Source organism: Artemia sp. Qi Xiang Cuo, chromosome 11 (genome assembly GCF_049724085.1).
Source record: "Artemia sp. Qi Xiang Cuo chromosome 11, ASM4972408v1, whole genome shotgun sequence".
Taxonomy (NCBI): domain Eukaryota; kingdom Metazoa; phylum Arthropoda; class Branchiopoda; order Anostraca; family Artemiidae; genus Artemia; species Artemia sp. Qi Xiang Cuo.
Genome location: NC_142804.1, coordinates 46,383,826 through 46,406,858, shown reverse-complemented (window position 1 = coordinate 46,406,858; position 23,033 = coordinate 46,383,826). Strand labels below are relative to the sequence as shown.

The 23,033-nt window shown below is 37.3% G+C and overlaps 1 protein-coding gene across 2 annotated transcripts in view; it reads right to left on the bottom strand.

The window, feature by feature from the left end:
• LOC148947040 (stromal membrane-associated protein 1-like) overlaps positions 1-19,850 on the bottom strand; it is a 38,111-nt gene extending 18,261 nt beyond the window's left edge. The window contains exons 1-4 of one of the 2 annotated variants that reach the window (XM_089096824.1): positions 19,642-19,850; positions 9,107-9,240; positions 6,285-6,424; positions 3,430-3,668 (exon numbers count right to left, since the gene is read on the bottom strand). In XM_089096824.1, coding sequence (XP_088952950.1) covers positions 3,430-3,668; positions 6,285-6,424; positions 9,107-9,240; positions 19,642-19,759 — 631 coding nt within the window. In that variant the 5' untranslated portion in view covers positions 19,760-19,850. The remainder of the gene's footprint in view (positions 1-3,429; positions 3,669-6,284; positions 6,425-9,106; positions 9,241-19,641) is intronic. The other variant, XM_089096825.1, reaches the window with a different exon arrangement.
• Between the last annotated feature and the right edge of the window lie 3,183 nt (positions 19,851-23,033).

The following is a 23,033-nucleotide window of genomic DNA, read 5'->3' as shown; positions in this document are numbered from 1 at the left end:
CCTGACATGGTTTGAAAAACGCGTCAGATATTAAATTTTAAAAACAAGTTTATTTCAACTGAAAGTAAGGAGCAAAACTAAAAAATTAAAACGAACAGAAATTATTTCGAATATGAGAGGGACCTCCCCTTCCTCAGCTTTTGCGCTTCACGTTCAAGTTTGACTTCTTGTCACAATTCTTTAGGAAAGACTGCTCACACACAAGGGGCACTGAATATGGATGATAATAAAAAAAAAAAAAAACTTAAAGACTTTATCGTAAAGAGCGAGGGCTGATGAAGGGGTAGTCACCCTAATATAAGGAATAATATCTGCTTGATTAAATGTTTTAATGTTGCTCCTTACTTTCAGTTGGCAAAAAAGCATTTTCTTTATTTAACAATAACAAGAACAAGATGTTGCAAGCATGTTTGAATTCCGTATTAAAGGTTGAGTATTGAGTTAAGTTAGGTATTAAAGTTAACCCAAGTACAATTTTGGCAGTTTAAAAGTGAAGATAAGCATACCAAGGAAAATAAATAAGGAATTAACAAAGAAAGAACTAGCGGTCTTTTTTATAATTAAAACATCTATTTTGATTTCAAACAAATCTGCTGAAAAGCAATCATTTGCGGACGAGTTCTAGACAATCAGAATGGAAAAAAGCCCATTGCAATAACTAAGTTTATGAAATTTATTAGGTTCTAAATAGGCTAATTTCACAAAGTAGCCATTGAAAGGCAAAACTACGCATAACCTCCAAATGGAAAGAAGATTCGCTCGCCAGTGATCGTTCCATAGGGCTCCCTTCTCTAACAATCTTTTCAAAAATGGGTCTCTGTTTTCGACACCCTTGAAGAGGCCTCTTATACACCCTACCCCAAAGACTTACACCTATGTACACCAACAAAATTATGTATGTGCATTTTTCATTGTTTCTGTAATGCTCGATTAAAAGCTTAGGGCAGTTTCTTGCCATAGAGTAGATTCAGATGGAGCCCAACGCTCACTAAATCAGGGAAGCATTTAACAGCTAAACAAAACTGAGACTTCTAAGCATTCTTAAAGTTTTTAATGAAACTGCTTTTCTCGAGAAGATCAAGATAAATCATTTACCTATTTACCAAATAACAATGCCCGCAAATTAATTCCATACGATATAAGCCTTTTTTTCCATCGCCCAAATAAGAACTGTTAGCCAACAATTTTCGAAATAGTTATATTTCCGCTGTTCAAACAAAAATTGTTAGCTGACATTGTTGGAGCATTTCTCAAACAAATCGAACAATTGTTCGACAAAATTGTTGTAGAATATCTATCGCAAAATTTTAAAACTAGATAATGCAGCAAAGTAGTGACTAGTTTCCATGCTTGAGAGTTAAGGACTGCTAAGATTTCTTGCATTTAGCATTTTCTTAGCATATTTTTTTATTGTTCCTGGTTTGAGGTCTTCTTTGCCTCACAAACAATCCCTGAAATTTTCAAGCTGGTGCACAACTTATATTGTACCGGGTTAACGACGCTTTTTGACAACAAAGGTCCTTGCGTCAGCCTGTAGTGTGTTGCTACAGCCGGGTTCGAACTCTGGAGCCCGTATTACCAAGCTGGGATCAAATCCACAGCGCCACCGCAGGACTGATTGACAACTAGCATTGGATTAACAACACTTCTTCACTACCAAGAACCTTGCGTCAGAAAAATTAACGCAAAGATGTATATTGTTAATCCACTGCGCCGCGTGGGAAAGAACCTGAAAACCTCCGATTGAGAGGCACAGTTGGTTCCACTACGCTACCACAAGGTGATTGACAACTTAAAGTAAAGTAATCGGATTAACGACACTTCTTGACTACTAAGGTACTGCACCGGCTCTTCAGTGTGTTGCTACAAAAAGGTTCGATCACTGGGTCCCGTATTACGAAGATAAGGTCAAACCCTCTGCGCCACTGCAGGACTTGATTAACAACTATTCCCAAGCTCGTGGTTTTTAAATTTCCTATCCAACTACTACGTTTCCGCTCATTGTTACCCAACACTTTTTGTTAGCTAACAATTCTATTTCTGCTGTCCAACAAAAACTATTAGACAACAGTTGGATGGCGGAAAAAACCTATAATTTATCCTTTTTAATTTAATTAGACAAATGTTTGAAAATGATAGCAATTACACAGCTAGGCATGATAGAAAGCACAGACACTAGAAGAAGATGACAATCTAGACATTTCCAAAGGGATTTATTTAAATATAATTTTAAATAAAGTTCTTAGTCACAAAGTGGGCAATATTACTATTCGTTAATGTCATGCTTCTATGCAATTCAAGAAATATATCATAAACATTAAAAGACTTATATGCCTCTTGTCATTAAAGCTCGATAATCATTCAGTTACTATTACACTTGAAATAGCATAGGTACTGATTGATGGTTAATATTCTAAGTTCGTGACTTTACAAAATTTTATAAGTAAATGCAGGATCAGTTTCACGGTCAAAGAGGCTGATCCAGAGTAAAACACTGATCGAATTACCTAAGCATAATTTGAGGGAGAAAAGCTTAGTCAGTAAGTGGGTCAGATCTCCCTTCGTGAATGCATAATATATATTGTGTTTTGTCATTATAGCTCAATCCTGGTTCCGCTAATATTAACCTCGAAAACAATGTCATAGGCATTAGGTATAGGCATAGCATAGTTAGGCGCTGCAAAAAGCAGAGGCGCCAATCAAAACAGAGGACACTGGTCGAATTATTTTAATTATTCTAAGTTTAGGTTTTCTACTACTTTACTAACTTTTAGTAATTATTTTACTTTACTTACTATCAATAATTATTTTAATTTAATCTATTTACTCTTATTTTGCTCTAATTTTAATTGAATTGCTTGGTGATGAAGCGGACATCTTATGCAATCCCAGACACATCATGGACATAGTCATATATGCCTGTTGTCATTAAAGCACGACAACGATTCAGTTACTATTGCCCTTGGTACTGTTGTGTGCAGTATTTTCAGTTTCGGGATTTTACCAGGTTATTTACAGTAAATTGCTGGACGTTTCATGATGCAAGAGACTGATCGACATTAAAATCACTGACCAGCAGAAAAAAAGTCAGAATTTTTGGAAATGGTGATAGCTCAAAAACTTGAGCACAAATTTCCTAGCAAAGAATATGATTTCGGTCATCCTACAATATTGGTCCGTGGTTCCAGATTTGACAGCTCCAACTCGTTCTCAGAATGCAAAAAAATTGAACTATTCCAATAGCTTAACCTCTTTAATATAAGACATTATCAAGTTTATACTGAACATACATCCAAACAAAGAGTATAATCTGGTTCATCTTACAATTTTTTTTTTAATTTTAATTTAGTTAAGTGAAATAAATTTAGAGTTAACACAAAACGTGTTTTCTGGCATTTTGCACAACAACGAAAGAAATAAAAGAATTACCTAATCCGAGAAGATCTGCAGAACTGCCACTTCCATTGTGTGTTGCAGCAGCAAGTTTGGTCTTTTGTTTTGAAGGAGGAGTTGGGACTCTCTCAGGCAACGGCACCTTAACAGGAGGTAATTCAACTCTAACTGGAGGTGGCGTAGAATCCCCCCTTTTCTTCTCTTTCTTCCGTCTAATCTCAGCTTCAATTTCTGCCTCCCAATTCACTTTTGGCAGTGGAGTTGGAACATATTCCCTTGAATTGAACAAAAAGCATAATATAGTAGCAAGACCTAGACAAGAAGAGAAGAGTCAAAGGGGATGGTCATAACTAAAACAGATCGAATGGTCCATCCTCCAGGAGGAATTTATAGAAAATGTTGCTGAAATGTGTTTTCTTAGCAAATGGATACAAACTGTAATTATTTTTCAGAAGATACCACACAGGATGTTAAATCGTCCGCTTAATTACACAGTACAATGAGGTTAGGATGCTAGACTTGAAATCCTATGTCTTTGAGGACAGGGGTTTGAGCCCTGGTGTTATTGGTTATTGGGTTTGGAATGTGGCTCAGTGGTGTGACTCTGCAAGCTTAGCCAGAGTCAACCCCAGCTCTAAATTGGTACCCGGAGAAGTCTCGGGAAGGTAAACAGGAAGGGTGTGCAAAAGCACAGGATAGCTAGTCCCAAACCCCCCACAAAACTTCCTGGTTGACGGGCCATGAAACAGAGATCAGCACCGCCAGTAGGGACTGTAAAGTCCAATGCTGTATTATTTACCTTCTTTTTTTTTATCTTACAATGAGTTAGAACGTAAATATTTTTGTTTAGTTTGTAAATGCAGATTATTTCTTTATTTCTCTAAGCGTTTTCGTAGCACCAATGTTTTGATTTTGGGAATCCATATTGCAATATTAGGTTCAAATTTGTAATGAAAAAACTTAGAAAGCATAGTAAACTAATTTTGTTGGAAACTAAACAACATTTATGAATAATGGACTCGATGTGTTTTGACATAAGACTATAATGCTGAAATAATAAGCATCTTTAATGATTAATCATTAAGGAATATTCATTTCAACAAAGTGCAACCCATTGAAATGCATCCATGTCGTTTTGTTTTGCATGGGATATTCGCATAACTTGGAACTTTTATCCCTGTGTGCGCAATTATCAAGATTCCCTCTGAAGCACATTTTTTTTGGATGTTTTAACTGTTCTTTGAAATTCTGATATGATGCCGTGTAGGATTAGGGGCCCCATAAGATGTTGAAATGGTGTCAGTTTGTCCTCTCATCGGTTTTTGGCCTTTAAAAAGGGAAATGCATCTCATAACATGGGATCGAATAAGCCCTTCCCCAATTTTCTACATCCATTCATTTTATATTGGGATCCAGGAGAAACAACAATAATACATGGGAGGCACAGTATACATACCAATTCAATGCTATCGCGTTTACTACAAGGGATCTTTGTCTTTGCGACTTTCAAAATTCTTCAAAAAAGGCCATGGCTTTTCCGTTTGTTATGACCTGTATAAACAGTTTTATTCGAATTCGGTTTTGGAAGCGGCCTAGAGGTGAACGTCTGTATCTGTCCTAATATTGTACTAAATGTTACGGATTATTCTGTGGTAGCAGGGTGGATTGATGCTCTGCTTGACAATACAGGGTCCAGGGTTCGATTCCACCTGCAGAAAAGTTTGGTGAAAGGCTTGCTACGGTACTTATCTCTGTACATAGAAAAAAAAGAAAAAGAAAAGTCACTTCAACGCCCTAAGAGTCATCAAGGGCTCTGGATGAACTTCAACCTTCTTTTACATGCGGGAAATTTAATGACATTCGCATGAGCCTCCACAAACATCCATACTTCTTGTGGTTTCTTTAACAGATCATTTAAGGCAATGTTTCAAGTTTTCTTTTATTTTTATCTAACTTGTCACGAATCACCTGTTTTCTGGCAAATGAAAACATGGAAAGCACAGAAGTTACAATAAAGAACTCAAAAATCAAGGGAGCTCTAACTTCCCTTTAATTTAAATTTAACTTCAATTATAAATTTTAAGAACATATGCTGTACTAAAATAGAAATGTAGTAATAATTTCTTCTCTTTTTTGAGGCACTGTTACAACAAATCAGGAATATATTAAACCGAGGCTAAACTTAAAGGAATGAAATTTTTCAAGACAGAAGACTAGAATTAACTACAGACACACTAGAAAATGGTATTGATGCCTCCAAAAACGGACCATGGAAAAACGGCACATTTTTTACGTAGTATAATGATGGAATATTTTAAATCTAAATTCGATCTGTAACGGAACGTCATGATATCCTGTGACGGATCAGTAGATTAATCTTGCTTTGAAATATGTAAACCATGGTTTGAAACCAGCTGCCACAGGGACCTTTGAAACGGTTCAGGTAACACTCTGGAAGTTTGACTTTTTGTCCCAATTTCTTAAGAACAACTGCTCAAAACACAAGGGCTGTTGAATTAAAGCGGGAAGTTGAGTAGGAGGCAGCCCTCCTCATACAAGAAATAGTTTTTTGTTCGTTTGAAGTCTTAAGGTTATTCTTTACTTTTATTTGGAAAAACTTGATGTTTTTATTATTCAATGTAGTCAAGAAAAATTGGCAATCAATGAATGCATGAATGTAATGATAAAACCATAGAACAGTGGGTAACACAAATGTAAAAAAATAAAATAAAAACTACTAATTTGAGATGTTGGAAGTTTTTTCAGTGTGTCTGAATTTCCACAAAGAAAAAAAAATTGAATCTTGCTTAAAAAGTAGCAAATGAAAGAACCTAAGATTTTATTTTGAAGACAATATTGAAAAAAAAGGAAATTGAAAAAAAGTGGCTAACCTTGCTATATATTTCTTATGTTCATATTTTGAGCGAATAAACTGCTCCAGAGCTGAATCATTTTGAGGTCTTCTGAATGCATCTGGCAAATTTGCTTCATATACTGCTCTTGCTCGACTGTTTCCCATCTGTTGCATACTCTACAAAATGATCACACTGAAATTGGTATTTGTTCATACATCTATATATATTTGGGGAGAAGACGGTCATGGACTTTTCCTAGGAGTATCTATGTTAGAAGCATATTGATTAATTAGAGGTGTCATGAAAGTAACAACTCTCAATGACTCCAAACCCAGCATAGGACGACCTGTGCCAGATCACCACCTGCATTGCTGAGGGGTGTAGGCAGTTTTGGCTTTTTTCCCCATTTGAGGAACACACTATCGTTTGGACTAAACCGTCGATACTTTTCCTGTGCTAACCGACATACAAAGCTTTTACTTTACCTGATTCAAAATCACAAGCAAGTTAGGCTCTGATCCAGTCGTCTTTTGAGGATTCATTTCTACTCAATCCTTGTTTGAAGCATACATCTCAATCAGGTCTAATATTCCCACACAAGTAGCCGATTGTGACTTTCCGTTCTAAGAACAAGTTACGTCCCAGCTCAATTATCCGTCTGCGCAAGTTATGAATTAACCCAATTGCCGATCACAAATGCAGGGCAACACTCTTTTGCAGGGGCTCCTAAAAACTTGATATCATTCCAGGGGATGTTGGAAGAACCCATAAGCAATTGGGGGAGAGATTGTTGGAACACAGGTCCTCAATCGAAAAAGCTATGGAGCTATGCCAAAGGCCTGAGACTTTTGATTCCGCCTTGGCTCAGCATGTGTATGACAACCCGCTCCGTTTTGTTTTATTCGATAACACCTCCATTATTGCCCCTGTCACATGTCTCATCCAAGTTTTCAGGGAGGCAGTTGAGATAAAAAAGTACATTCACCGAAAGGTTGCTCTCAATAGAGACACGGGAGAAACCTATTTAAGCCCCATTTATAATGAACTAATTAATTCTGATCGTTTTTACAAGTATATACATCTTTTACAAGTATATAAATTAAGCAATGCGTGGTGCTATGGCCTAAAGCCAAACTGATTTGGATTGATTTTATCATGAATATCGTCAAAAAGGAAATGGTAAATAAAACTTTCAAAGATTTTAGAGAAAATGGAGGTTTTTGATATTGGTCTTAAGTCAGAGGGAACTTTTGGGGTCTTGGTTTTCGGTATTGGAGATATAAGAGCTTGTTTAAAATACACTGGAAAAATACCATCTATAAAACATTGGTTAAAAATAGCAGTTAGAAGTACACTTAAATACTGTACATATTCCACACTCAGTTTAGCAGGGATATCATCTGGATATACTGACTTATTTGTGTCAAGAGTTTCGAGTTTAAGTTGAGTCTGATGAATTTCAATCACAGGAATGTCACTCACTGCACTGTTGGCCGGCATATGCTGGAGTGGCGGGTGAATTTTACAAATTGAAGCAAAATGATCATTTATGACAGCCGAACCCACTGGGTCACCATTACTGTCCAGTAAGAAAAATTTTGAAGAGACCTTTCCCATGAGATCTTGGACACTTTTGTAGAATTTCATAGGGTCCGAATACAATAACTTATTGAGCACGTGCGCACCATGCTCCTTTCTTGCTTTACGGATTTCACTAACAACAATGTTTCTAAGCTTTCAAGATTCTTGGAAAAATCCTTCCTTAAAGAGTTTATCCTGTTCATTTATTAGGCACAAAATTTTTTTATTTATCCACGGTTTGCAGTTAGATTTGCGAGTAACATTTTTCACTGGAAAGGTGTCACAATATAACTGGAAGAGTTCCGCTGAAAACTTAGAAGCCATTTCATTACCATTGGTAAGACATAGGATATTGGCCCAAGATTTGGAACTAAGTTCTAATTTTAAATAGGCGACCTTCTCGTCAGCAATGGGTCTATAAGAGTAACTGATCAATTGCTAAGGGGGAAAGGAAGATAAAGGGGTCCAAAAGATGCATAGATGGTCACTTGCCCCCAATGGAGGGGCTATTTTGGGGACACAGTAGTAATCTTCAATGTTGGTAAAAATTAAGTCAAGGGTTTTATCACTGCGTGTAGGCGACTTGACCACTTGATCAAGGCTAAGAGCAGAGCTAAGCCACTTTAGCTCTTTAGAGTTACATAAGAGTAACTCTCTCCTCAGACCTCCCCCCACTGAAAAATCCTTTATTCCACCTTCCAAACCTTTGGACCAATATGCATTTATTTTCACATGTATAATAAAGTAACTCTCCCCTCAGATCCCCCCCCCCCAAAAAAAATAAATAAAATTGTCAAATCTTAGAGGAATAGTCACCAAACTGTAAATGAAATTCGTCTGTTTAATTTTCATGAAGTATTTACTTCTTATAAAATACACCATTCATGTTTCATATTATAGTAAGAAACCTCCATTTCAAGTAGCTTCTTTCCCAATCATATACATCTTTGTAAAAGAAAATGAAATGTATGAATCTATGTTCTCCCTTTACATATGGGCCAAAGGCAAAAATCAGAGTTCAGCGCCATATGATCCAGGTATTTCTGCCTCCACCCATGGGGCAAAAAATGACATCAGTTCCTTTCTAGATGATTTAGAGGTTTTTCAAATACAACACCTCAACTCATCTTTTCTTGGCTTTTAGGTAACTCAGAGCATTCAAACAATGCTTTTCCCATTTCATGATTACACTTTCCAATGTAGGCATGAATATGAGAGTTAGCTTACATAGACACAAAATGATTAAGAGGAAAGAAGCAGAAGACAAATTCACTTACCACAACCTGTTCAGGCGTCCAACTATCTAAGTTTACAGATTTAACTTTCGAAATATGGACTCCAAGATTCCGGTGAATACCAGCACAACGAATACAAAGAAATACACCTATGTTCCAAGAAGCCCATCTGGGACCTAAAAAAAATAGTGGAAAATACTGATGTTTATGGGGATCAGTTGACAAGATTAATATTTGCACACTTGAATAATATATACTAGGATTGAACACTAAAATGAATTTTCAAGTTCAAAATGCCTTTGCTTTTCCTGAAGAAGTCCTAAAAAGAATTTAGTTGTTCCTCAAAATTAAATTTCTTTCCAAAAATGACTTTTCATGATCTTCACAACAGTTATCATTGCTCGTATCTCAACAGCACTCTCCATTACGGCATTCTGTACAATGCAAAATATGGTTATTTCTGTGGACGTAAGACACACATTAGCCTACTATTGTCAGCCATTTCCATACAATTCACGGGAATTGGTTTATCCATCTGGTCCCCAATTCCAGACGGCACACCTTCCGTATGTCAGCCAGCATCATGCCAGCCAGCTTCGGGACGAGCCATTGCCACCCATCAAACACGGTGAGGCTATGCACGCAGATTTCCCGTTAAGGGGTCTAAGGACGGAGGATTTACCTATGGCTCGTCCCGAAGATCCACACAATCTCTTAGGAAATAAAAAATTATACCATTCAGGCCACTGCTAAGATTCGTTTTTGAGCTGCTCAGTTGACACCCAAGATTTACATCTGTACATCATTACTCCTTAAGATACAGAGCATCAGTTTCCTGGAGTAGGTTGTATTATTCCACACGTTTCTAAGTTTACTAATAGCACTTCCTGAGTATGTAATATGTGTGGTAATTTCGCGCTCAAGACTCCCATTAGCATTCAACACTTGTTGAGGCTCACACAAAGTAATTAATTTATTGAATCTCCCTAAGCACATAAGTTCCACCTTGGAGTGTGGGAGAAGGAAGGTAATTTGTTTACGCTGTTTTCATGATTTTGTTATCCGTTTACTAATTGATAGACTGAGTCTGAGTGGCTCCATGATGTTAGAGAGCTCATTGATTTTTGGCAGTAGCTGCTCTCTTAAATTAAAATTAAATTAAAAAAAACAAGTTTTTTCAACTGAAAGTAAGGAGCAACATTAAAAATTAAAACGAACATAAATTATTACGTATATTTGGGGGTTCATCCCCTAGTCAATACATTGATCCATGATCTTTCTTCTGGTAAAGAACTACAAATCAACATTTTTGCAGATAGGAGTTTGAAACCTCTACAGTAGGGTTTTCTGACACACTCAATCTGATGGTGTGATATTCATTAAGAAAATCACCCCCTTTTTCGAAAATACGGCAAATTTTTTCATGCTCCTAACTTTTGTTGGGTAAGACTAAACTTGATGAAACTTGAAATCAGCATAAAAACCCGATTCTTTTGATGTATCTACTGGTATCAAAATTTCGTTTTTTAGAATTTCAGTTACTATTGAGCCGGGTTGCTCCTAGGTTGCCCTCTAATCACTTTTGACTATTAAAAAGGGCACTAGCCCTTTGAATTTCCAGTTGAATGAGCCTTTTTTTAAGTTTCTACAACAACGCCTTCTATAAAAAACCATATATGCCCCCAGGGCTTAACTTACAACCCTTGCCCTAAGAGCTGTGGGGGACTGTCCACAGCCCCTATAGTTCAGCGTAGTTGATTTCTATCTAGAAATCAACTACACTGAACAATATGGCTATCTTAAAATTTTGATTGGATGTGTTTTGGGAAATGGTGGGCATGGAAGGGGTGTTAGTCACCTTCCAATCACTTTTGAATATTAAAAAGGGCACAAGCCACTCCAATTTGCAATTGAATGAGCCCTTTTCGAATTTTCTACAACAACTTCTTTGATACAAAGTGCCCTGCTTTAAAGGTTAAAATTAATAAATAATGCATTGTGCCAACATCGTTCTTATGGGGCGGGGGGGGGGGGCGCCAGGGGCCCTCCAATCATTTTCGACTAATAAAAATGGTACAAGCCCTTTGAATTTCCAATTGAATGAGTTTTGGAAGTTTCTATGACAACGTCTTCTTTAAAAACCTTATATGCCCCCAGGGCATAACTTAAAACCCTTGCCCTGAGGGCTGTGGGGGAGTGTCCTCCTCAAAAACATATTTTCTATCAGGAAATCAACAATGCTGAACAAAATGGCTATCTCAAATTTTTATTGGATGTGTTTGGAGGAACGATGGGCGTGGGGGTGGGGGCTAGTTGCCCTCCAATCACTTTCAACAATTAAAAAGGGCACTAGTCCTTTGAATTTCCAATTGAATGAGCCTTATTTGAAGTTTCTATGACAACGCCTTCTATAAAAACGTTATATGCCCCTAGGGCATAACTTAAAACCCTTGCCCTGAGGGTTTTGGGGGATTGATCTCCTCAAGAACAAATTTTCTCTGTGGAGAAAAACTACGCTGAACACAATGGTTATATCAATATTTTGATTGAAGGTTCTATAGCAAATGTCCGGCGTGGAGGGGGGGGGGGTCTTTGCTCACACAAAACTTTCGACGATAAAAAATGGCACTCGCCTACTGAATTTCCAATCAAATGAGCCTGTTTTGAATTTTCTACAACAACGCCTTCTATAAAAACCTTATATGCCCCCAGAGCATAACTTAAAACCCTTTCCCCAAGGGTTGTGGGGGAGTGTCCTCCTCAAAAATATATTTTCTATCTGGAAATCAACTATGCTGAACAAAATGGATATCTCAAAAGTCATTTTGATTGGATGTGTTTTGGGGAATGATGGCCGTGGGGGGGGGGGCTAGTTGCCCTCCAATCCCTTTTGACTATTAAAAAGGGCACTATCCACTCCGATTTCCAATCGAATGAGCCCTTTTTGAAGTTTCTACAACAACTCCTTTGATACAAAGTGCCTGGGTATGGAGAAAAAAAAAACACATTGTGCCCGCATTGTTCTTTACTTAGGCAGTGCTAGCACGCTGCCTATGATTACATCTAGGTCTTACCTAGTATTGCAGTTCTAATACTGATAAGATTCCTTCACTTCGAACTTGTCTACAAAATAATCATGGAATGTCCTTTTCAGATCAAAAACAACAGTCAATCATTGAACTGAGCTCACTGTGCAGAAGCAATGCCAAATTAAACAAAAAAAAATATATAAAATAACAATCTAAAAATCCTTTACTTTTATATTGTCAAAAGTTTCCTTAAAAGGTTTACTTTTACCATACCAAAAGTCCTCTATTTGTTTTGTGTTTTCAGTAAAGTGCTAGTTGTCTGTAATCCTACAAACATAGGGAAATATTATCAGTTGATTTATTTGCATTAGTTTTATTGATATATGTTAGATAGGCTCTCAATTTCTATGTAAACATGCAGACAGTCTTGTGCTGAAAAAAAAAATGTTCATTGTGGATAGATCATTATACATTTTGAGCTGAAGTACCTGCATGCCATTAGAACATGTTGTACCATGTAGCATCTTTGGAAGGGGCTAATCATGGCATTACAATCATCTCAAAGCTGCAGCTTGTCTCATTATGGGCACCTATCAATTGTATTATGCATCTTGTCATAAAAAGTATCTTTCTGCAGTATCTTCCACTGACTTTCCTTCCAGGAAAGTCAGTGGAGATCAACCTACTTGAAACTTACAATATCATCACTGACCCTCTGGAGAAGGGAATACCTGTTGACTTTATTTTACTTGACCTCACCAAAAGCATTCAACAAGGTGCCCCACAGATGCCTTAGGGTCAAAGTATCAGCAGTTGGCATCCACACTGATGTAGTAGAATGGGTGATGCAATTCCTGACAGACCAAAAGCAGCAAGTCCAACTTTTCACCCATAATGGTGATAAAGTATTCTACAAACCATATGACATTGTCAGTGGAATTCCTCAGGGTACTGTCCTTGGCCCCATCCTCTTCCTCATTTACATAAATGATTTGACAAAGGAAGCCACAAATAAAATCACACTTTACACTGATGACTCTAAGGTTTTTGGACCAGCTGTTCAACAAAGCCTGCAATCAAACCTCTAGAGGATCCAGAAGAGGACCAGTGAATGGCTGCTTGAGTTCAACATCAATGAATGCAGTGTCCTCCATTTTGGCAACAACAATCCTCACCACCAGTATACCATGCACAACCAGAAGTTGCAGTCTGATATTCAGCTACAAACCAGTCATGAAGAATGAGACTTGGGAGTACTTGTTGATGAGCAACTGAAGTTCCACAGGAATTGGCAAAAAGTAGTCTTGAAAGCTAGCCCAAGTCTAGACCTGCTGAAATGCACTATCACCAGCCACTCTTGTACAGGCTTCCTGAAACTTTACAAGGCTATTGTTAGGCCATTCTTGGATTTTGGAACATGTCTGACCTCCCCCTCCTACAAGCATGCCATCAGAAAAACTGAAGGAGTTCCAAGATGTGCAGTATGATAAGAGACTAGAGCACCTAAAACTACCAACACAGGTCTTCCAATGTTGCAGATGCAATATGATGCTGACCTACAAATATAAGTCAACCAAAGAACGCCCTCCTCACAAAACACAAGTCAGCACAACACTAGAGGACACTTGCAGAAGCTAGCAAAGCAGAGAGTGAAGACCAGAATGTGCCAAAACTTTTTTACTGAGCATATTTCCAACAACTGGAACAACCTTTACAACAAAACCATGACTGTGCCCACTAGTGCCTCCTTCAAGTCAAGACTTGACAAAGAACAGAACAACAAGCCATCGAAATATAAGTGGGACAGTCCATCTCTCTCAGCTGCCAACCAATTTACCTTAAATTGCATGTCCAACAAGATATGGTGGTGATGAGCCTCCTGTGGAACATCTTGCTGGTGGTGTGACATGACTAAGGTTTGGCATCCCAGGTTAGCCTACACTGCATTGGCCCAGTCCCAATCTATGGTTTGGGACTGGATGGTGGCTTTAGAGAGGCTGTTCCAGTAAGGGATGGTGCATAGAGAGAAGAATTCACAGCACTCACATTGATGGCAATGGGGGAGTTGCAGCTTTTTTGTGTGACCTCTTGTTGTACTTGCAAGGGACGATGATAAAACTTGACTTGAGAGGTTGTTTTCTAGCAGTTTTCAAATAGTATTGCATTCCCTCTCTTTCTTTGATATACTAGGGTGGGGAGTTTGAGGGATACAAGGTGTTCCTCATACAGCTTGTCTTGCAAAGCTGGTATGATCTGTGTTGCTTGCCTTTGGACACTCTTGAGTGCTTTAAGTCCATTTTATAATGAGGAGATGCTAGGGTCATTCCAAATTCCAGGTGTGGATGTACAATAGCTTTTTACAGCTTCTTCACCACACACCATTTTCTGGTACAAACCCTACTCAGATGACCATCTAGAGAGTTGATCTAAATCTTCCTGCATTGTTGAGTGATTCAGGCTAATTTGGGCCTGTCCTAAGAGCTTGCAATTGTCAGCATATAGTGTCAGTGGGCTGTTCAGGTTTGTTGTGCAGTCATTAATACATATGCTGAACAATGTGGGCCCCAAGATTGTGCCCTGTGGGACTCCACTATTGACAGAAATTTCACCTGAATAAACAGTTTTACTGGTGGTATCATAGACTACTACCCTCTGAGTTCTTCCAGTAAAAAAGGCTTCAATCCAGGCAACTATATCCTCATGTACCCTGTATGCTTCCATCTTCAGGAAAAGAACTGGATGCTGTATTTTATCAAAGGCTTTTGATTGATCAAGCAATATGACATTCACTGGAAGGCCATCATCCAAGAGTCTGGTCACTAAGTCATATGTTTCAATGAGATTTGTGTTGATTGAGCAACCTTTATTGAAACCATAATGACTTTTTGAAAGTGACTGATTTCTTTCTAGGTGAGGGATCAGTGCGTCATTGATGATGCTCTCAAGGACCTTGCATACAACAGAAGTTAGACATATAGGGTGATAATTACTGGCTTGGTCCTTTCTCCCTTTTTTGAAGATGGGCATGATGTTGGCCTGCTTCCAGTCACTTGGGAGCACTTTGGAAGTGAGTGACATCCTAAGAATCACTGCTAGTTAATGCAACATCATTGGGCCCATAACACAGTGACATTCCAAATTACCATAATTGACACAGAGCAGAACAGATCCAGCATGGACCTTAATTTTGCTCTGAAGTGCAAATTAAGGTAAAGTAAACATAGCCTAGGCTATGCCTTTAGGCTATCAGTCAGTAAACACTTATCCTAATCAGATATAGAGCTCATGGTTTTGATGAGTTGAGGTAAATCTTCAGGTAACTGCATAGTAAATGCCTTGATAAGATAAAAGTAGAAACCTAAAAGTGAGTAGCCTATAAAATTATGCAGCAAAATTAACCTACATGCTATATGTTCAATGCATTTTGCAATATGCTGCCTACCCATGTAGGCTACTTAGAACTTAAATAAAACCTTTTTGCATGCTGACCAAAGGTCTGAGTTGCACAGGTACCAATCTCCTGATTCATTGCCTTTGACCAGGAGCGCCATGCATGGTTGGGGGCAAATCATCAGATGCTTCCCATGTTTTTCCCCCCAGATTTCTCCAGGTACCCATTTAGAGCTGCATTGACTCTGGCTGAGCTTACTGGGTCACAGCACTGATCCCCATTCCAAACCAAATAACAAGCATCACCAGGACTCAAACCCCTGACCTCAGGATTTCAAGTCCAGAGCACTAACCACTTGGCCTACCCATATACTGAACCAATATTTATGAAATCAAGAAACAGAAAAATGCTGGATAATATACCATTTGGACTAGGCTATGAATGTGCACACTAAGGCAGGGGGGGGGGGATCATGAAAGTAGTTTCCCAATAGAGAATCTGTAGACTAAATTTGTAAGGTAGGCTACACCATGAAGTACATCATGATTTGTAGTGCTGAAAGCTCAACCAAAACAAAGAAAAGCTGTCAGCCATAAACACTACCACATATTAACACTCAGCTGAAGAGGCTGATGAACATTAAGAGTCAAAAATTTAAGAAAATCAGAAAACTGGAATCTCCAAACTTGGACACACAAAGCACTAAGGTGCAGTACAACAGAGCCAGAAACAAACTCCACAATGCAACAAGATACACTGAAAGCTCCTAAAAAGTTCTGGAAACATGTCAACTCCAGACTCACATTGAGGAGACAAATACCAACCCTGGTCAACAAAGATGGATTGACAGCCACAACACAGTCAGAAAAGACTAATGCCTTCAACTCCTTCTTCAGCTCAGTTTTTAAACCAAAACAAGAAGACCCAGATGTCACAAAGAAAAGAGTAACCCCTGAAATTACACTCACAAAAGAGGAAGTAATAAACCAACTTAAGAAACTTCAGACAGACAAGTCAAAAAGCCCAGATCGAATTGAGGCAGCATGGCTAAAGGAATGTTCTGAGTACATTGTTGAGCCACTGCTGGAGATTTTCCAGATATCTATAGACAAAGGGGAGCTGCTATAAATCTGGCATGAAGCGATTGTTGTGCCCATCCATAAGAAAGGGGAAAGGGCAAATGCAGAAAATTACAGACCAGTATGTGTCATGTCACTGGCCTATAAACTAATGGAAGGGTGTATCAGAGACCACAGACTGCACCATGTTCTAGAGAACAAACTGATAAACCCAGATCAGTATGGGTTCCTTCCAAACAAAAGTTGTACCACACAACTATTAGACATGCTGAACAAATGGACCCAAGCTCTGGAAGAAGGCCACAGTATCCTGGTAGTATTGTTTGATGTTGAAAATGCATTTGAGAGCATCTCCTATCTACATCTCATTGAACAACTAAAGGATTTTGGTCTCCAGCCACAACTACTAAAAAACCAAACACTAAGGGTCAGGGTTGGTGAGATTCTTTCTGAACCAGCCAGAGTGCCAAGTACAGTCATTCAAGATAGTGTTCTTGGGCCCCTCCTATTCATACTATTTATCAACAAAATTAACAGCAGTATCTCAAGCTCTACCAAGACTTTTGCAGATGACACTAAACTCTACAGAAAAATAGTATCACACATGGACAAAGCCATCATTCAAGAGGACATTGGCAAACTGACAGAAAACCTGAAAAACCTTGGGCTAAACTTCAACACAAGCAAAAAAAAAAGTCAGGCAGATTGGCAGGAGAAAAGAAACAGCCCCACAGTTAACTATAAAAAGTAGAACAGGTACAAGAGTACCATTAGAGTAAGTGGAATCAGAAAGAGACCTTGGAATTATTATTGACTCTCAGCTTAAGTTTCATGATCCCACAAGTAATATAGCTTCAAGAGCCTTTTACCTTACTGGTTTTATTAGGCGGCGTTTCAAACATCTCGACTAGTAGACTTTTTTAAAGCTATGGAAAAGGTTAATAAAATCAACTACTGACCATGGTATTGTCATACGGGGGTCTCACTGTAAAACAAATTCAGCCAAGTTAGAAAAGGCTCAAAGACGAGCCACAAAGATTCTTCTAGGCTTCAAAGAGATGAGTTATGAAGAGGGGCAGATCCGGGATTTTTTTTGGGGGGGGGGGGGGAGGCAAAATAGGTTAATCAGATGATTTTTTTTTTGGGGGGGGGGAAATAGGTTGATCTAATAAACTTGCATTAGGAGCAAGTTTAATTAACTCAAACTTGGGTTAATTAAGTAAATTACACTACTTTAGACTATGCTAGGGGTGGGCACCCCCTTGCCCCCTGGATCCACCACTGGTTATGAAGAGAGGTTACAGATACTGCAACTTCCAAAACTCAAGTACAGAAGAAAAAGAGGAGACCAAATCCAGATGTACAAAATGAAAAACAAGTTGGAAAAACTCAGCTTCAAAAATTACTTTCAGCTCCTCAAAACCCAGACTACACAAGGTCACTTGGTAAAAGTTTTCAAACCTCATGCCCTAAATAAATCGAGCTAATTTCTGGAGTGTAAGAGCTGTAGATGACTGGAACAGTCTCCCAGAAAGTGTTGTGAAAGCAGACGCCCAAAACACATTCAAAAATGGACTTGACCAATTCTGGAAAGAACACATGTACACAAAAAACTCGATAGCTAAGTATCAGAGAAACAAGACTTGACAAACCAACTGACAGCCATCTAGAGAATGCCATAACAGGGATATTTCCCCAAAGACACTGAGGATCCTGTAAGTTAAGTAAGGACTGTTTTTGTTTTTTTATTGTATTTCCTTATGTGGAGTAGACCTGCTAAACTGATACCATAAATGGATTAAGTAGCTCACTTTGTCCCTAATCCAGTAGGCCCTAATGGAATGATGGGTAAAATTCTACTTTAGCTAGGCTACTTTTGGCTATTTTGGAAAGGGGTTAGGTTAAGAAAATAAAACTTTCAGGGATGGGTCTATATGATAAAGTTATAGTATGTGCTAGGAAGGTATTTTGAAGTACCTACCTCTACTCCTTCTCTCTCTAGAGGGTCATGACCTTCAAAGTCTGTGTTATAAAAGTGAAACCTTGAAAAATAGATCTTCTGCTTAAATGAAGTAGGCTACAACAGACATCCACCACATGGCTAATATGGGAATAAAGTTCATTTGTGATGCAAATGGATGTTATATTTACATTGAGGATGCAATTCTAGGTACGCCTATATATTTGAACATTAGGGGGGTGGGGGTATATATTCTGTGAATATATAGGTTCTAAGAAATTCATAAATTTCTTAGAAAAACTGGAAAACAAGAAGAAGAAGTGAAGATAAAGGCTCTCTCCCTGCAAAATGTGTTAATTAGGATTATTCTGCATATTATTGAGTAAGAATTGTTTTCTTAATGTTTCCTTGTGTCCAGCTTGACTCTTAGGCTTAAAATACTGGTTGGCTAGCCTAATTTAAAGATTTGTATATATATAGGCCTATATATATATATATATATATATATATATATATATATATATAGGCCTATATAGCCTATATATATATATATATATATATATATATATATATATATATATATATATATATATATATATATATATATATATATATATATATATATATATATATATATATATATATATATATATATATATATATATATATATATATATATATATATATATATATATATATATATATATATATATATATATATATATATATATATATATATATATATATATATATATATATATATATATATATATATGATATATATATATATATATATATATATATATATATATATATATATATATATATATATATATATATATATATATATATATATATATATATATATATATATATATATATATATATATATATATATATATATATATATATATATATATATATATATATATATATATATAGGCCTAATAACAATCTTTTGTTATTAGGCTAAATTGTTTCCTTCATCAAAACCCATAGATGAGAACTTTACCCAAAAGTAACCTGTGGTAGGGGGGCCAAAACAAGCTATTTTCATATCTTCCCTTAGTAACCTAAGCTCCCTTTGTGAAGACTAGCCTTTTAAAACTTAATCTTACCTTTAGCATCACAATCAACACAGTATTTATTATCATCATCTCTGAGCATTATATTCAAGGCAGTTTGGCATTTCTCTTGGAGCAACTTCTGTTTTTCCTTTTCTGTTCTAGAAGACATTCTAACTTATTTCATTAATTTAATTTTAAAATGTTTTTATTTACAGTCTAAATACTAAATTATAGGAAAATAAATTAAATAGCAAAGAAATGTAGTTATCGGAACAAAGACATTTTTCTATTTTCTAGAATTAAAAAACATTGAACTGCTATTGAAACATAAGATTTATTTTTATATGTTTAGTCTTTTTTATAATTGTACAAGCCCCAGATGTGACTGGTCCTATAACAGACAACCACAGGACTATTGCGGAGCTCCCACGGCGTCAATTAAGTTAATAAACTTTCAAACAGTTCGTGGTAACGAACCGTAAGTAAGGAGCGACCCAGCTCAATAGTAACCGAAACTCTAAGAAACGAAATTTTGATACCAATCGATACATCAAAGGAATCAGATTTTTATGCTTATTTCAAATATATAAGTTTTATCAAGTTTAGTCTTGCCCATCAAAAATTACGTACCTGAGAAAATTTGCTTTATTTTCGAAAAATAGAAGAAACAACCCCTAAAAGTCATAGAACTTTAATAAAACTCACACCATCAGATTTAGCATATCAGAAACCCTACTATAGAAGTTTCAAGCTCATATCTGTAAAATTAGGAATATTGTATTTTTTGCTAGAAGAAAGATAAAGGATACGTTTTAATTTTTTTTTTCAGGGTGATTGTATCGATTCATTAGACCTAGAATAACGTGAGAGGGCTCATTTGAACGGAAATTCAAAGTTCTAGTGCCCTTTTTAAGTGACCAAAAAAATCGGAGGGCAACTTGGCCCCTTCCCACGCTCATTTTTTCCTGATGTCTCCCAATCAAAATTTTGAGATAGTTATTTTGTTCAGCATAGTCGAAAATCTAATAAATATATCTTTGAGGATGACTTAATCCCCCACAGTTCCCGGGGGAAGGAATTCGAACTTTAGCGTAAAAGGTGAGGTATTGACTAGGGGGCGAACTCCCTAATATACGTAATGAAAACATACGAATATAGAAGTTTCTTTACGTAAGTTAATTCGTAAGTTACGTCAGAACAAAATTTTGAGAAAGCCATTTAGCCAAAAAAAAAAGTAAAACTAATAAGCAAATTTCGTTTTAACTATTCGTGTACGGTGAGCCAAAATGAAAGCTGCATTAATTCAAAACATTCATAAATTAAAAAAAAACAAGTTTTTTTTTAACTGAAAGTAAGGAGCGATATTAAAACTTAAAACGAACAGAAATTATTACATATATGAAAGGCGAGGCCATACCCAGAGGAGGGGTTAGGGGGGTTTGACCCCCTCGAAATGTTTGTTTGACTCGTAAAAACGTAACAAAATAGATATAAACAAATTTTGTATGCGTTTTTTGAATTTTTTTGTGTAACCCCCCCCCCCCCCCGAAAAAAAAAACTTTGAGTAAAACCCCCTCCGAAAAAATCCTGGGTACGGCCTTGATGAAAGGGCCTGTCCCTTCCTCAACGCCTCACTCTTTACGCTAAAGTTTGACTCTGTCTCACAACTTTACTTTTTAAAACAATAAAAAAACTTTAGCGTAAAGAGCAAGGCGTTGAAGAGGGGACAGCTCCTTTCATATACGGAATAATTTCTGTTCGTTTTAAGTTTTAATGTCGCTCCTTACTTTAAGTTAAAAAAAACTTGTTTTTTTTATTTAATCTCATGAAAGTGCGAACCATAAAGTTTATCCCAATCATACAAGGATTTCACCTTTTTGACTTTACGGCAATTTTCAAGGAGGCACACTTGTGCCTCTTTAAAGAGGCGACCCACCACAATGTTAAGCGATTTCCGGTCCTAGCGGTTGCAGAGAGACGGCGGTGGTCGCATTTTGTAGCCTAAGCTCAAACTAAGAAATATACAAAATTTCACCCCCTTCCGACATTATCTTCATGGGGGAAAGTGGGCCGGAAGTTTCGACCTTCGTACGACAGCCCCCTTTAACGTTGTCCGATCGGGCTAAAATTTAGAGGATAAGCTTTCCTAGGGCATGGGAGCTTATCCTCAAAATTTCAGCTCAATCTGATCACTCCTTCCCTGTTTTCTAAAAAACAAATATAGCCACTTAATGTTTATCATTTTTTTGTTAGCTACGCCTACAGGCCACAGTTGGCAACGGATCCGGGTGAATGAGGACTCATTCGAAGCGCAATTCGACCTGTTAGGGAGTGGGAGATTTTCAAACCGAAAAAACTATCCCCCGAATTTACATTTACAAAAAACCTCGTTTTCCTATGAGAGCCCATGTTACTTTTTCCCACAACTACCCCTCTTTAACGTAGTTTGATCGAGGCTAAAATTTAGAGGATGAGCTTTCCTGGGGTCTGGGAGCTTATCCTCCAAATTTCAGCTCAATCCGATCACTCCTTCCCTGTCTTCCGAAAACCAAATATCAAGTTATTTTTTTTTATCTGACACACCTACAGGCCACAGTTGACAACGGATCCGGGTGAATGAGGACTCATTCGAAGCGGAATTCGACCTGTTAGGGCCTTTTGATATTTTCAGACCGAAAAAAGTATCCCCCGAATTTACATTTACGAAAAACCTCGTTTTCCTATAAGAGCCCATGTTAATTTTTGAAATTCCTAAAAGCATAGTATTTCCTCATTAAATTAGATCAAAATAGTCCTCTTAACCCGACAAGACCGACTGCAAGCTTCCAAAAATTCCAGCTCTTTCCCAGAAGTTTTTTTTGTCGAAAAACGAAAATCTTACTTTCTATTTGCTTGCGTCGAAAATAGATTCCAGAGACTAAAAATAATTTATCAAGAGTCTCTGATGGTACAGTGGTCACTATTCCTGCCTATCTTGCCGAAAACCCGGGTTCGATTCCCCATCATAGTAATTTTTTTATATATTGAATTTAAAGTAGTATCTCTTAAATTTAAAGTTTAAAAAAGAAACTCAGTTTCTTTTTTAAATCCAATCTATTAAATCCTTCGGCTCAACAGGCGTCTCCAGAAGAATATCACAGTCGGCCTTCAGCTTACAGGTAAGTCTCCACTGCTTTGATAACATGCCGTATACCCGCATGTTCGAAGAAAAGTTGCAGGAATTAAAAGCCTTAACAAAAGAATCTTCAAAAGCGGGGGGTTTGGGGGCGGCAGCCCCCAACTTTGACCCCTGACACGATCAGCTAACAGTTAGTCAAGCAATAATAAGTAATAAACTGTACAAAAGCGTGCAGAAATTATTTGAAAAAAACTATGTTTTCTACAGAGTTAAGAAGGCTGAGTCACAAGTTCGAACCTTAAAACGTACAGGGATTAGGAGGTAC